At 36.4% G+C, this 16,960-nt stretch overlaps 1 protein-coding gene across 4 annotated transcripts in view; it reads right to left on the bottom strand.

Moving 5' to 3' along the window:
- The window catches only part of EMSY (EMSY transcriptional repressor, BRCA2 interacting), an 89,234-nt gene that overhangs the window by 55,077 nt on the left and 17,197 nt on the right, over positions 1–16,960 (bottom strand). For all 4 annotated transcript variants that reach the window (XM_044919218.1, XM_021704634.2, XM_021704635.2 and 1 more), the window contains 2 exons: positions 14,389–14,648; positions 5,963–6,239 (listed from right to left, as the gene is read on the bottom strand). In XM_044919218.1, coding sequence (XP_044775153.1) covers positions 5,963–6,239; positions 14,389–14,648 — 537 coding nt within the window. The remainder of the gene's footprint in view (positions 1–5,962; positions 6,240–14,388; positions 14,649–16,960) is intronic.

Raw genomic sequence — 16,960 nt, 5'->3', positions numbered from 1 at the left:
AAATTAAAAATTATCTCTTCCAAACACTAAAGTGCACAGTGTATATGTGTATGTTACTTTTCATCAAACAAAAAAAGAAAACATAATATGTACATATGTACTTACATATTTAAAAAACATAAGGATAAATAAAAAACTAGTTAAAGGAAAAAAAAAGGTTACCAATCAGGGAAAGACAAAAGAGGGTATAAGAATTGCAAATCAAAGATAGACTTCTCAGAACACACCTTGTTTGGTGGATTTGACTTTGGAAAATGAACTTTTATGCAATTATAAATTAAATTAAGTAAAAAAACTTTAAATTGCATCAGTAAAAACAAAACATAATGACGTAAAGTAACCTAACTGTATACCAAAAGAGCTTAACTACAGGGAAAAAAGTTTATTTCAAGTAACTTTAAAATACAGTAATTTGACTATATATCCTTAGTGAGAATACCCTAAGAGCCAAAAGAACCATAATAAAATCTTAAATTCTGTTCAATAATCATACTGTTAGTCATCATATTGATTCTGTTATTCTGAAACTATTATATGTTATAGGATAAATCAATATATAACTTTATTAATTGTTAGAAACCAGGATTTTCAGCATAAGGAGAAAAAAGATACAATTACATAAACAGAAAAACAAAGAAGTAAAAACCCATAATTCTAAACGGGAATTGATAATATAAGTATGAACTGATGATGTATTTCCTCCTCAAAAAAAGGGGGACTCTAGTTCTGTCCACAGAAAAGATTTAGAAACAATGACCAATCCAATAGCAATGACCATCCCCACAGTGCCCAGACTGTGATATCTAAACAACCATTTCTCACTAAGAAATCAGGGCTCCTTGAAAAAATGTCTAACTCCAAATCTGGGGCAGAAGATGTATGAACCTAGAACATCTTGTCATATCACAAAATAAGGACTATTAAGGACTAATGTGGTTGTGTCAAAAGAATTTAGGAGCCAACTTCAAGAATTTAGGAGTCTCTTCAGAGACTCCCACTGGAATGTACGGGAAAATCTGAGCACCAAAGGAATATCTGCAATAAATTAACAGATATCAAAAATCTTAATAATATGGAGAATAAAAATTTTACTGGTCACCGAACTAACTCATTAACTGAAAACATAAATAGAGGGAAATACTCAGGCATTTATCCTGCTTTTTCTATATGAACTATACCTCAGAGTAACCAATGGTAATAAGGGAAAATTCTTCTTTAAGAATTCCACCTAATAAATGAAGAAAATAAAGATAAAATTCATTTTGCAACTACCAATGAAATAATGACCTAGGCAAAGACTATCAATAGCTATTAAAACAGTTGGTAATACTTGCACCTACTGATCAATGTTAATATCATTAAAGAGATAAATCAGACATTATGTGCCTCCTAAAGAGATGCAACAGCAAGTACACAATACCACTTAAAAAATATTCAATCCCGGGGAGCCTGGGTGGCTCAGTCAGTTAAGTGTCTGACTTCAGCTCAGGTCATGATCTCAGGGTCCTGGGATGGAGCCCCACTCAGGGGGGCGTCTGCTTGTCCCTCTCCTTCTCCCTCTGCCCCTCCCCCCGACTTGTGCATGTTCTCTCTCTCTCTCAAAAATAAATAAATCTTTAAAAAAAAAATGTTCAATCCCCCATCTCCAAAAACAATCAGACTTAAATCTGATCAAGCTTCTTGATTTAACTACCAGTTTTATGGAAATACATGGAACAGGATAACTTGTAAAACCACACCATGGGGATAAAAATCAGTAAAAACTAGACTATGGGAAAATCTCATGAAAAATGATGGATTTCGGGGCGCCTGGGTGGCTCAGTCGTTAAGCGTCTGCCTTCGGCTCGGGTCATGATCCCAGGGTCCTCGGATCGAGCCCCGCATCGGGCTCCCTGCTCGGCGGGAAGCCTGCTTCTCCCTCTCCCACTATCCCTGCTTGTGTTCCCTCTCTCACTGTCTCTCTCTGTCAAATGAATAAATAAAAAAAAAAAAGAAAAAAGGAAAATGATGGATTTCTTCAACAAATAAATTGCAAAGGAAAGGAAGAGAGACTTCTTGAGTTAAAAAAGACATAACCATATCAATCAATGTGTGGACTTTGGATCCCAATTAAAAAAAAATTTTTTTATGCATGATCAAGGAAACTTTGATAGGAACTGAATATTTTATTATATCAAGAAATTATTGTTAAAAGTTCTAGGTGATAGTGGCATTGTGAGTTGCGATCTTTTTTTTAGGGATACATACTGAAGTATTTATAGCTGAAATTATATAATATCTGGGATCTGCTTCCAAACATTCCAGGTCAAAGGTGTGTGGAAGGAAATAGTAGGTATAGATAAAACAAGACTGACCATATATTGCCCATCCCTGAAGCTGGGCAATGGGCTCATGGGGGTTCATTTTACTGGTCTCTCTACTTACATATGATTGGAATTTTCCATAATAAAAAATGTTTTAAATCATCCTTCAAACTTTTATTTTTTAAAGATTTTATTCATTTATTTGAGAGAGAGAGAGAGAAGCGCAAACAAGAGAGCATAAGCAGGGGGAGCAGCAGAGGGAGGAGAAGTAGACTCTCCCCTGAGCAGGGAGCCTGATATGAGGCTCGATCCCAGGACCCCGAGACCACAACCTGAGCCGAAGGCAGCTGTTTAACTGACTGAGCCACCCAGGCGCCCCTAAATCATCTTTTAAACTTTCAGATGACAAACTCAGAATAACCATTCTAATCGGCAGAATTTTAAGAATTCCCATATTCGACATATTAAGGGGTTCCTTTTCCTTCCCACAGCATGAGCCAACCATACACCACCCCCCCCTTACCTTTGGAACCATCTCTATATTTATAAACATGGAATCACCTACCAAGTTACTGCCATTAAGACTCTTCCCCCTCTAACACCAGCTGCCCCTACAAGAATAACCAGAGACAGATACATCAGTTCTGAAATAGCCTGTCTCTAGTCCCAACAAAGCCCACACTGAATGCCCTTCTCCCCCAGTTAGCCACACAGAAGCTGCTACAGGAGCCCTATAGTCAGAATGACAACTCTGGTCTGTATATTACTGCTTCCACTAACATTTATCTTTTTTAAAAGGAATTGCCTTAATTTTTTTTAGCACTAATATAATAGCTAAATTAAATATCTCAAACAAAGACTCAAAAGAATCATATAGTTTCCCTGAGTTTCTGCATTCATGAGTTTATTATTATAGCTCTCATGCTCTACTGAATTCCAGTGAATTTCCAAGAAATCTCTGCGATATCTTGTTCAGTGCCCCTATAACTACTTGAAGCTCAAAAAGATACAGGATACTAAGAAGCAAAGGAGAAAATAGGGAGGTCCTAAATTCCCAAGAGTTTCAGAGAATACCTAGAAAAAATAGTGTGAAAAACAGAAGAATGGAATATTCATTTTGCCTAAAGATATTTCATTAATAGTGGGGCGCATGGGTGACTCAGTCCGTTAAGCACCTGCCTTAAGCTCAGGTCACTGCATTGGGCTCCCTGCTCAGCGGGGAGTCTGCTTCTCCTTGTGACCCTACCTGTGCTCGTGCACTCTCTCTCTCTCTCAAATAAATAAAAAAAAAAAAAAAAAAAAAAGATATTTCATTAGTAGCCAAGAGAAATACCCCTTTTATCTCAAGTAATAACATCTTCCTTTGGAAGAACAGTAATCTTTCTTTCTTTCTTTTTTTTTTTTTTAAGATTTTATTTTATTTATTTGAGAGAGAGAGCACAAGAGGGGGTAGGGTCAGAGGGAGAAGCAGACTCCCCACTGAGCAGGGAGCCCGATGCGGGACTTGATCCTGGTACTCCGGGATCATGACCTGAGCCAAAGGCAGTCGCTTAATCAACTGAGCCACCCAGGTGCCCAGAACAGTAATCGTTCTAATAGTTCAATAAACTTCAACAAACTGTGTGATGGGTACTGAAAGGGAAAAATAATTATCACTGGATGATAGTTTTGATACAGGGGTCGCTCAGGTAAGGAGAGAGGTGGCCTTTCCTTCTCTCACCTTCAAATTTTAAAATGGTGAATTTGGATCATGTTTGCAACCAACATTTTCAACAGACTTTCTGTATAAAAATTATTTCTATTTTTGGGCACCTGGGTGGCTCAGTTGGTTAAGCGACTGCCTTCGGCTCAGGTCATGATCCTGGAGTCCCGGGATCGAGTCCCGCATCTGGCTCCCTGCTCGGTAGGGAGTCTGCTTCTCCCTCTGACCCTCCCCCCTCTCATGCTCTCTGTCTCTCACTCTCTCTCTCTCAAATAAATAAATAAAATCTTAAAAAAAAAAAAATTATTTCTATTTTTACTAATACTGTATTATAGTTTACTGCTGTGCAAATAGAAAAGTTAGAATGTTTTTTTTAAAAAATTACTTAAAGTAACAAATAAAAGAAAATTTCAAGCCTGCTATTTTCCTGTCCTTGATTGAGACATTAAATAGGTATTAGAGCCAGAAAATGACAGATGCTTTCACATCCCAGCATTAGGGCTGTAGAGTAAAGGAATACTGACGGCGTCGCATCTACGTAGCCTCTTCTTTGCCTACACAGTTACACAGAACACACTAAACATTATTAAAACAATGGTGAAAAATACTTGTGTTTGCCTATTCTAGTGCTTGTGTTCACTACTAGTTCATAAACTAGGATACTTTCAAGTTCCACTCTATCTTTAGCTATGTAAAATTCAATGAAAACTAATACCAAGTCGTGTTCTATTGTCTCTATGCTCCCTTTGATAGACTACAACCATGAGTATGATTTCTGTACAGTACATACTTCTCTCCCATCCTCATCTTAAGGCTCACCAACACTAAGAAGATTTCTGACAGTGTGCTATCTGCCTTTCACAGGGAGGAACATAAAGATATGGAAGAGAGCTAAACTTATTTAGGCTAACATGGAACTGAGATTTCCACATTTCCTTTCCTCTGAAATTACTAAGCAGTGATTGTTCTTCAGTTCAGCCTTAGTTCCTCTTAATATCTCCCATCATCCACCAATACAGAAAAACTTAGGGAGACTGAAGAAAAGGTGAATGACATGTCCTTGAAATCATCCTCTTCCTCCTGCTTATCACTGGGTAACTTACTCTGAAGAGGTTGTATACTTAATGTTTCCCCTAAGAACCTTGAGTAAAATATGGTTGACTCGAACAACACAGCTTTGAACTGCATGGGTCCATTCATACACAGATTTATGCAATAAATACAGTACAGTATGAGAAATGTATTTTCTCTTCCTTACAATTTAGGTAACATTTTCCTTTCTCTAGCTTACTTGATTATAAGAATACGGTATACGATGGATACAACATACAAAATATATCGATTGTTACTGGTAATGCTTCCGGTCAAAGTAGGCTATTAGTAGTTAAGTTCTGGGGGAGTCAAAAGTTATATGTGGATTTTCAACTGTGCCAGGGGTCAGTGCCCCTAACCCCTACGTTGCTCAAAAGTCAATTGTAATTTCAAGTTCCTCATTTAAGAATTTCATTAGGGGGGCCTGGCTGGCTCAGTCAGTAGAGTATGTGACTCTTGTGACTCTTGATCTCAGGGCTGTAGGTTCAAGCACCATGTTTGGTGTAGATTACTTAAAAATTTTTAAATAAATAAATAAATATATTTCATTATATTCAAGATATTTGCATATGCCTTTGAAATCTGTTGTTAACAGGGTTAATGCACATTTTGTAAATATTAATTGCCTACTAGGTGATTAGGTACTATGCATTTGGAAAAGAAAAATCTTGGAGTAAGCCTGTTAAAGTGGGAAAACTGAGTAACCCACTATCTTGACATTCTCAGACTGGGGGAAAGGGAGTGGTAATTTCTGACATAAAAAGCAGGGATCTTCATACCCAAAGCCGAAAAATACACGCAGATGGTTTTCTTCAAAATCCCCATCTACCACAGATACAGAATTACATGGCGGATCACCACTCACCTTGTGCTACTGTTGACATGACCACGGATGGTGTGGAAGATACCACAGCTGTCACCGCAACTGTACTGGGAATAGGTGACGGTGCAGAACTGCTGCTGCCACTGCTGCTACTACTGACCAGGGAGGACTGTGAAGCAGTTATAACCACTGGTGGCTTCTGGGTTGTGGAAGCAATGACTGATGTTGGTACAAGCTTAGTGACTGCTGCATAGTTATGGGATTTGGAGAGAATGTTGGGCACGAAGGTTGAACTTGGTGATGTGGTCACTATAATAACCTAAGGAAGGAAAAATAAGTTATTTTCATGAACCCACTACACTACAGGTACATATAATCCAAAAATAGTTTAAGAAATATGAAGAAACAATTCATCAAAGAGAAATACACAACTAAAAATATGTGTAAGCTTTCCTTTACTAGTAATCATCAGAATTGTTTAAAAGAAACAACTTTTACCAACCAAATATTTTTAAAAACAATGTTCAGTGCTGTATAAGATACACTGAAATAAGCATTTCAATATACTGCTTAGGGAGTATAACGGGCACAATCTTTCTAGAAAGTAATTTGGATAATCATTCATTGATAAATATTTGTTGAGCATCTACTATGTGCCAGGCATGGTTCTAGATGCTGGGGATAGTGGAATGAACAAAGCAGACAAAGTTCATACTTCCATGGAGCTAAATTCTAATAGGTGGGGAGGGAAACAATAAACAAATTAGAAAAGTAAATATATGTCACATAGAGATAAATGGAAGAGACAATAAAGCAGGGTAGGAAATAAAGAATATTGGGAGTACTGTGTTATTTTTTTATATAGTATTCAATGAAAATCTTTCTGATAAGGTAACATTTGAGCAGAAACTAGAAGCAGGGTGTGAACCATATTGCCACCTTGAGGAAGTGCATCCAATGGCACAGAGAGCAGCAAATAAAAAGGCCCTCAGGCAGAAGCAAGCTTGGTATCTTCAATAAACTTCAAGGACCTAATAAATGGGATCGGAATTTAGGAAATAGTAGTAGGAGACAGAATCGGGGAAGTAATGGGGGACTAGATGATATAAGATCATGTTGATGCTATATACCCTTGATATGATATGATGAAAATGGCACTTTATCAATGTGGTCTTCCTTTTAAAAACCCCAAACCTAGTTTAATCATGAGAAAAACATCAGATAAATTCCAATAGTGGAGCAGCCTACAAAATATCTAACCCGTATTCTTTAAAACTGCCAAACACAAGAGAAGTCTTGAGAAACTTTCACAGCCAAGAGGGACCTAAGAAGACATGACAAGTAAACGTAATGTGGTATCCCAGAAGAGAGAAAGACAATGGGTAAAGAAATCTGAATAAACCACAGACTTAATCTTAATGCATCAATACTAGTTCATTAATTACAGCAAAGTACCATAGTAATATAAAATGTTAAGAACAGTGGAAACTGAGTGTAGGGTATATGAGAACTTTCTGTACTATCTTCTCAATTTTTCTGTAAATCTAAAACTATTCTAAAAAATATTTTTTAAAAAGCATCACTCTGTCTGCTAGATGAAAAGTACAGTAGGGCAGAGGTAGTAAAAACAGGGAGACAAATTAGGATGCTCCTGGAATAAAGCAAGCAGAGATGATCGTGTTCAAAGTGTTTATAGCAGAAGTGGTGAAAAGTAAACAGATTCTGAATATACTTAAAGGTAAAACCAACAGGATTTGCTCATGGCCTGATACAGGGAATGGAGGGGAAAAAAGAAGCAGAAAGAGACTTCAAAGTTAGCCTGTATGGCTAGAGAAGTGTAGAAGATATAGGGAGACAAAGAATTTCAGATGAGAAAGAACAGGACAGAGCAAAGGACCTACAGTTGGAATCAGCCTGATGTATTTAAAAACAGAAAGCAAGCTGGTGTAGCAAAAAGCATATAGAGCAAGGAGGGGCTGGCAAAGTAAGGAGAGGCCAGATCATATTTATAAGCCAGAGTAAAGGATTTAAATTTTATACTAAGTGCAATAGGAAGCCATAGGAGGATTTTAAGTGGGGAAACAACAAAATTTGATTTATATTTTAAAAGATCATTCTAGCTGCTATGTGGTGAGTGGCAAGAATGGGAGCAGTGAGACTAGTAAAGAAACTATTGCAGTAGAGCAGGCAAGAAATGATAGAGGCTGCTTGGACTGGGGTGTTAGTAGTAGAAATAAAGAGAAGTGATCACATGCAGATTCTTTTAAGAGGTAGAGTCAATAGGACTTGTTGATGTAGGGAAATGGTAGGCCTAAGGAAAATAACGTAATCAAGATAACTCCTAGAGCGAATGTGCATTGGATAAATTTAGATCTCCCCAAAATTCTATGACATAGACACAATTATTATCCCCATTTTACAGCTGAGAACACAAAAATCATTTACAAACCTATACTATCACAGTTTTATTCCAGGTGGGTATAATGGTGGTATGGTGATACCCAAAACAGAGCAGAATTTCTTTTTCTTCTTTCACCAAAATTACCTCTACCTATCTAGGGCAGAAAATTGTTTTGAAAAATCCAAAGAAATTAAGGGAGAAATTCTCTTTCATTTTCACATTAGTCCTAAAGAAGGCCTGATGTTAAATCAGTTGGTCAAAATTTACTGATTATGTCCGCACTCAGTACCAACATCTCAAGGATGACTATATCATCATTATTTTGACTATATCATCATTATTATATATTTGCAGTGTCATGGAGAATTATAAGATGTAACCACATATCCACTACTTTAAGCAGTTTGTTAATTATTTGACGAGTCAAGAGAGATATCTAAGTCTTGACCAGCAAACATCTATATAGAGTTGACCAGCATACTTCTAGATAGACTCGATCAGCAAATACCTATATAGCATTATTACGAAAACAATCATAAGCCATCATATAAACTGAGAAGTAGTAGATCAATACGGTAAAAAGACCAGAAGTTTAAGAGTCGAACCTGAGCTTAATTCTGCTTGGGCCACTGACAAATGGCAGGCTCCTGGACAGGTTAAAATCTCTAGACTCCAATTTTCATCTATAAAATAGGGATAATAATACCTACCTTCCAAATCACTACAAGGACTGAATGAGATGATGATGTGAAGCATCTAACATAGTGCTAGGCACATAGCAGGTGGTCAATATTTGGCAGTCAACAAACAGTAGTTATTAGATTACTATTACTATTCAGTAAAGGTGTTATAGATCAATTCAATCTGGAAATATATTTTATGTATTTTTTTGTTTCATTAAAAAATGTTATATATCTTTTATAATGTTATATATCTTTTTCCCAAATTCTGATACCCCTGAGAATCCAAAGAACTCATAGCTACTACCACAGTCAAACCAATTATAGTGATAATGGCAATTAGGTTTCACATTTGCCAATTCTGAACTCATAGTAGTAGCTTCCTGGAGCACTATTTATAAGGACTCTGTGACACAGATAAGGATTCACCAAGGCTTGGCAGGAAAGTATGCCACAGTCAATTAACAATGTCTGTCATGGGCAAGGGAAGGGGAAGCATTCACACTTGTGTCAATTATTTCCAATATTAAAACTAGAGTATCCATGTAGGCTTCTAACATTAAGACAAAATTTCAGCAAAATAAATCTAGAAGTCTTTAAGAGCATGTTTTAGGCTATAGATACAAATGATAAGATTTCAGTCTGCACGTTGATTTCTGATCTGAAAAGGGGTTATCCAAAATTAGAGATCCACCTTAAAGAAAATTTACTTGTACTTTAAAGTTACGAATTACAACAGGGGAAATAAAGGTATTTTGAAACCAAGTGAACCAAACAGTGTTTATTCAGGCCATAATTCAAATTACTGACCTTCTAGCACTCACAAAAACTCCTTAAGAGTGCTGGGACTTGCACCCTAAGGATAAAATGAAAAATATCAATCAAGCACGTGAAAGCATAAAGCTGTATTTTGTTGCTTTGTTCATATAAGTGCTGTACCAATGTTATACTTAAAATGAAGGCACCACATTAACATAGGTGGAAATTTGTCTACCCTGAAAATATATGACCTATTTGAATTTGAATCAAGTCCACAAATTCATAAATAATTATACTTAATGTAAAAGTCATTTACCTAAAATAATTCCTAAGTTGACTTACATAGGATTTGTGAGAAATCAAAGGTGAATGCAATAAGGAAAACACCCTTACAGAGATTTCAAAGAAGTCCAATAACCCAGCAGAAGGAAAACAAAAAACAAACAAAAAATCCCAAAGAATATCTATTAGTGCTACCATACTCAGCTTGTCCAAGAAGTAACAAAACCAATGGCATTGGGTACACATGAAATAAAGGAGTATAGTTTTGCCTCTGGAACATAGTAGATACTCAGTAAATATTTGTGGAATGAATGAGTCTTATTTCTAATTTAATTTGTTTTAAATGTTAATTTTTTCTGTACAGTAGGACAAATCTAAGGTTCTGAGCTTGGAATCTCCTGGTGTGGTTCATATGACCTTGGAGACAAATATGCCCTCTTATAAGCATCATATGTCTGACAACCTCGACTATCCATTCTCAATTGGCAATTCCGAAGAAAAAACAAAAATAAAGATACGATAAAGTCATTGAATCAAAACAAAACAAAAAATGCCAACTTCACTTACAGGTGAACCTTCCATCTTTTACAGGTATTTTTATATATGTATACCAAAGAAGATTCTAAAGTTAATAATGTTAGGTGACATTTACTAAGCATTCATCATATGCACTATGTTAAGTACTCTCTATGAATCATCTCATGTAATTATCCTGATAACTCTGGGAAGTAAGTACTATGATCTTTGTTTTATAAGGAAACTGAGGCTCAAGAGAAGTGACAGAGTCAGAACAGGAATCAGATCTATTTATTTTTTTCATTCATTCATTCAACAAACATTAATTAACACCTTCTATGTGTCATGAACTATTCTAAATACTAGGGAATACAGTGATGAATAAGATAAAGTCTTTACCCTCAGCAACATGTATACTCTATGGGAGAAATAGGAAATGAATAAATATATAATATGATGTTAACCAGTTATAAGTATAATAAATAAAAATAAAACGAGTAAGGGAAGAGAAAGACATGGATGGGAGATGGGTGCTCTTTTAGCTATAACTTTGCTACACTATTTCTCAAATACCAAATTAAAAGAGTAGATGAGAAGGGGAAAGACAGAAGAATTACAGATAAATAAGTCCCAGCAAAAAAAAAGGCAGTAAAAAATTACAGTAAGTAGACTTATAAACTCATAAGAGTATAGCAGGCTGGTAACACTTAATATAGGGCTAGTCTAGAAAGCAATAACGATATCATAATATTATATGACAAGTGATATTCAGAAGGGTTACCTTGGAGTCATCAAGTACAGATGCAAAAATCATGTTCTGTGTAACATTTAAAAAGTCATCAAAAATAGTTAATTTCTATATATTAAGGGGTAAGCTTCAGTTAACTGATGAATTCATTTTGGCAGAGCTCATTCTCAACAGTGCAAATAAATAAAACACTGTCTTACATAAAATACCAGCAAGGAAAGGGAGCTAACATTTTTTTGAGTATATATACCTATTGTTGTACTTTAAAATACCCAGTCTCATTTAATCCTCACAGTAACTTTTTAAGATTCGCATTATTCTCATCTCACTGATGGGAAAACAGATTTAGAGAGACTAATTTATCTCAGGTCATACTGGAAGAGCCAGGGTTCCAACCCAGGCCTCTTTGACTACAAATATTCTTGCTTGATTTTAACACGATACCATAATGCTTCATCCTAAAACTGAAAATAGAATTATATTCCACAGATCAGCTCATTATCACTTACGATTTACTAAGAAAATAATTTCTCATGTATTATGTAATGACATCTTTCCAGGAAACTCAAGGAGGTTCTTTAAATGAACGTTATTGTGTATCTGAGGGTTCAAAGGTGGGAAAGATCACCGGCTAAAGATAAGAAGGTACCTCCAATCCTTCCCCCAAATCCCTCTAAAATGTCATGAAGGGATTTTTTTTTAAAGGGGAAGAGGCATGTAAACCCCTAAGGTCAAAATGAAAAGAAGGTAACAGCTGTAAAGTTTTGTAAACTAGAAAACAGATAAGTAGTAATCAATCAAGTATAGCCTCGAAAGTGGAAACCAGAGAGCCCCAGAAAGACTCAGGAATTGAGAGCTCGAGATGTCTTAAGTGGGAGTAAAGGTGGCACTAGAGAGAGGGAAATTAGTTGAAAATCTATTTAAGCAGTATTTATATCTACAGCTATCCTCCCCCACCCTAAAGGAAGACTAGGAATTTATTCTCTTGAGGGAGAGGTTGAATCCAAGGAAATTTGCTAATACTGGGCCGAGGGAGCTGAGTGCTGTGCTACAGAGGGGTTAAGTGAAGTATATACTGAATGGTGAGACTATCCAGCCTGTTCCCTCCATTTATTCCCCAAATACTGGCAGACTGGCTAACTACTCTAAGCAGGAGACTGGAAAATTCTTCTCTGAGGAAATCTGACCAGTCCATGATAAAGCTCTAATGAGAGTGATAACTGATAGAGATAAAGGGGTAGTGGGTTTTTCTCAACGCAACAGCCTAGCTAGGTCAACCTACAATGAAAGTCACCAGCCAACATGCCCCACTCTACACATACAGCTTTCTGTCAGCTTTTAGTGCCCATAATCAAACATAAGCAGACAGCCAGCCAGCATTCAAGAAAACTAAAATGAAACAGATCAAAACAAATAGATAAAAGGAACTTACAGGTAGGAGAGAAAACATGAAAGAATAAAACATCAAAAAAAGTCATGAATATCATCAGAATATAGTGATTTTATGAAAGAACAGGATGCTGGTTTGTTTGTTTTTTTTTTTAAAAAAGGGAACTTTCAGAGATCAAGAAAGAATTACCAGAAATTTAAAGTATGATAGCAAAAATGACAAATCCAGAAAAGTAGTGAAGGATAACATGAAAGGATAGAGAAAATAATACTTACAGAGCATTTACTATGTGCTAGGCCCTATTCTAACAGTTTTATATTTATTATCTCATTTATCTATACCCCAAAACCTTATAGATTGTTTTCCATTTTTCAAATGAGAAAACTTAATTCCAGAATTTAGGTTCCCCAAAGTCACAAAACTAATAAGTTGCAAAAACTGAGATTCAAATTCAGAAGTCTAGTTCCAAAAACCCAGGCTTTTAACCACTGTATTACAGTAGAAAGAAAAAGCAAACAAATGGAAAATGGGAGTGAGAAAAGACAAGCAAAAGGTTCAATCCAGGCAGTTCAACATCCTAAATAGTTGATCCAAAAAGAGAGAACAGAGAAAAATCTAGAAAATAATTCAAGAAATTTCCTAGAACTGAAGGACATGAGTGTCTAGAGTGAAAGGGACCACTGAGTGTGTACCAATGGATAAAATAAAGACCCACACCAAGAAAAATTACCTTGAAATTTCAGAACTCTGAAAGTTACCAAGAGTTTTCAAAGAGAAAAGGAGGAAATTAAAATGGCATTGGGCTTCTCAAAAGCAATACTGAAGGCAACAGCCAATGAAGCAATATCTTCAAAATTCTCAGGGAAAATTACATCCAACCTGAAAAATACTTTACCTAAACCATCAAGAAAGTGGGAGAGTAAAATAAAGGCATTTTCAGTCCACTACACAAGGTATCAAAAAATTCACCTTCCATCCACACCTACATCAAGAAGCTACCAGAGGATGTTCCAGCAAATGAGTAAATAAATGAAAGAGGAATACCAGCATGCTAGTGAAGGGAGACCCCAGAAATACAGGTGTGCAACAAGCCTAGGGTGCCAATAGCATCCATATTAGTGTGGAAAGTTAGAGGGTTCTAATAACATACAACTAACAGAATATTGTTGATTTGAACATACTGAGAAAAGTTTAGGAAAGAACTAATGATAGCATACAAAGAATAAAAAAAGAAGGCAACAGTAATTATTCACTTAATCATATCCTTCCTGTCTTCTATAAAACACCCACTTCTGACAACTTTGTTACTCTGGCAAAGTAAAAACTGAGTTCCTAAAGGTAAAGTTATCCATATATAGGTCAAAAAAAATTTTATATTTTAGTTTTTTCCCAAATGGCATTACAATAATAAAACAGAACAAAAGTCTTAGAAGTATGAGATCTGCTGGCTGCGTGACATTAGGCAAGTCATTTGGCATCTCTGAGCCTCATCTACAAAAAGTGAATTAATAATACCTATCCCAAGGGTGATAGGTATTATTCTGTGCAGAATTAAAGTAAGAGACCTGATCATTCCCAGCATAATGCCAAGCACATAGTAAGCACTCAGTGCATGTTTGTTAAATCTGAATCATATTGACTGAAAGAAATGGAAACACCAATCATCAGACAGAGACTCCCTCCTTCACATACCTTCTGTGTTGTTGTGTTTGTCGTCTGTGTTGATGGTTTGGTGAAGGTTATTTTCACAGGAGACATGTGGGGTGGTAAGGAGTTGGCAATGCTCTGCATGATGTTGCTCATCTTGGGACTGCCACTCACAGGCACAGTGATCGTCTTTGAGACTGGAACAACAGCCTTTGGAACTTCCTTTAGGACAACAGGGGAGGAGCTGGAAGAATTTGTTCGCCTTCGTTTTCTGGGTTTTTCATCTTCGTCTGAACAGCTAACACCTGAAAGGCAATGACAGTTTTGTTGCATTTATCACAATCTAACCCTGCATTTTGTACTTCATTTTAAATCTTTGTGTCATCAGCCATCCTTGACCTCTCCCTTTGCCTCATGCCCAATCAAACAGTAAGTCCTATCAAGCCTCCCTCAGAAGTTTTCTCTGAATGCCTTTCCTCCTTTCTTTAACCCTGTGGCTACGTCAGGCCTTCTTATCTCCTGCCTGTCTTTTAGCAACCTCCTAAAAGATGTCCATGCTTAGAATCACTCCACTTCTACCCTCCATCCTACTGCCAGTTACAGAATCTCATACCTACTTATGTCAATGCCTTGCCTTAAATCCTTAAGTAGTTTTTATCTCCCTACAAGATGAGGCACTTAAATCATTACTACATCATTCAAGGTTCTACAGCTTTCCAAGAACACAATACAGCTGACCTTCAAACACAAGTTTGAACTGCACAGGTCAACTAATATGTGTACTTTTTTTGATAAATACAGTATATTACTATAAATGTTTCTCTTTCCTCTTATGATTTTCTTAGTAACATTTTCTTTTTTCTAGCTTACTTTATTGTATGAATACAGTATATAATACATATACAAAATATGTGTTAGTCATCTGCTTATGTTATCAGCAAGACTTCTGGTCCACTATAGACTATTAGTATTTAAGTTTTTGGGGACTCAAGTTATATGCAGATTTTCGACTGCACAAGGAGTCAGCAACCCTAAGCCCCACATTGCTCAAGGGTCAACTATACCCTACTCTACCCAACCCTGTGCACCCTTATAATCCCAGTACACTGAAGTGCTCACGATTCCCCAAAGCCACCTTAACATATTCTACACAACCAGAGTCTCCAAACACTATTGTTCTTTGGGGAATACTACCTACCAACAATGAACTCTTCATCATCCTGCAAACCATCTCCTCAGTGACACTCTCCTTACTCCTCTAAGCAAAACTAATCCACATCTCTGAGCTTAAGCACTTTGTATATTCTCTTCTTTATCACTCACCCCATGGCAATGTGGCTGCTGGTCTGCACATCTCCCATTATTAAGGGGCTCCCAGAGGGCGATGACTAAGACTTATTGGTTTGTTTCCCCAATACAGTGCCTTGCACATATGAAGCTAGATTAATGAATGATTATATCTCAAACTAATGTTGCCTGTGTGACTTCTGAGAATAAAGCAATAAACTTCCTATTATTTTAAACTACATTTTATGTTTAAAGGTTTCCTCGGGTTTGGGATTCACTTTCAGTGTTTTAAAAAATTATCAAAAAAAAAGGGGGGGGGGGGCGCCTGAGTGGCTCAGATGGTTGAGCGTCTGCCTTCGGCTCAGGTCATGATCCCGGGGTCCTGGGATCGAGTCCCGCATCGGGCTCCCTGCTTGGCGGGCAGCCTGCTTCTCCCTCACCCTCCTACTGTTCCCCCAGCTTGTGCTCTCTTGCTCTCTCTGTCAAATAAATAAATAAAATCTTAAAAAAAAAAAAAATAGATCGCGGGGCGCCTGACTGGCTCAGACGGAACACATGACTCTCAATCTTAGGGTCGTGAGTTCAAGCCCCATGTTGGGTGTTGAGATTACTAAAAGAAAAAAAAAAGAATTTAAAAAAATAGATCTCTTACAGTCACCTTGGCTAAATCTACAGAAATCACTTGATCTTAGCCAAAAGGCCGAGAAGTGATTAAATCTACAGAAATCAGATATAAACTTAATAGTTCCAGATTCTTAGTTTTTTCTTTATGAACTAAAGCCTCAACTATTTTTGTAGACTTTTTTTTTAAATCAAGTGAGAAACATAAATCCTTCCAACATTCATAGGAAATCTCTACAAAGCAGACAAAAAAAAAGTATACAGCATGACTCATGGAATTAATAAACTATAACTCCTTATACCACCTTCAGTTTTTAGACTTTAATTTAAATAAGGCTGACAATGACCTAAAATCATTCCTAAAACAGCAAACTCTACCTCTAAAAGTTACAAAGAAATCAAGTTTATAACTATATTGAGAAAAATGAAAATCAAGTACTAATAATCTCCAGCTGATAACAAAAGCAAAACAATATTGACACAACAGACACTAATACCAAAAAATGACCTGGACATTAAACTGTTTCACAGGATAGAATCAAGGGGCTAAAAACTGCAAATAAACTTCAAAAGCTTATAGTTAACTAGAAATATAAAAGATGGACTCTCTAGATATATCACTGAAAGTAACAGCTAGATGATATACTATATAAATAATTTTTTAAAAAACATTAAAAATTACACTTACAGGAGTAAACACTGCATAAAT

This window comes from Neomonachus schauinslandi, chromosome 11 (genome assembly GCF_002201575.2).
Source record: "Neomonachus schauinslandi chromosome 11, ASM220157v2, whole genome shotgun sequence".
NCBI classification, from domain to species: domain Eukaryota; kingdom Metazoa; phylum Chordata; class Mammalia; order Carnivora; family Phocidae; genus Neomonachus; species Neomonachus schauinslandi.
This window is presented reverse-complemented; position numbering and strand designations above follow the sequence as displayed.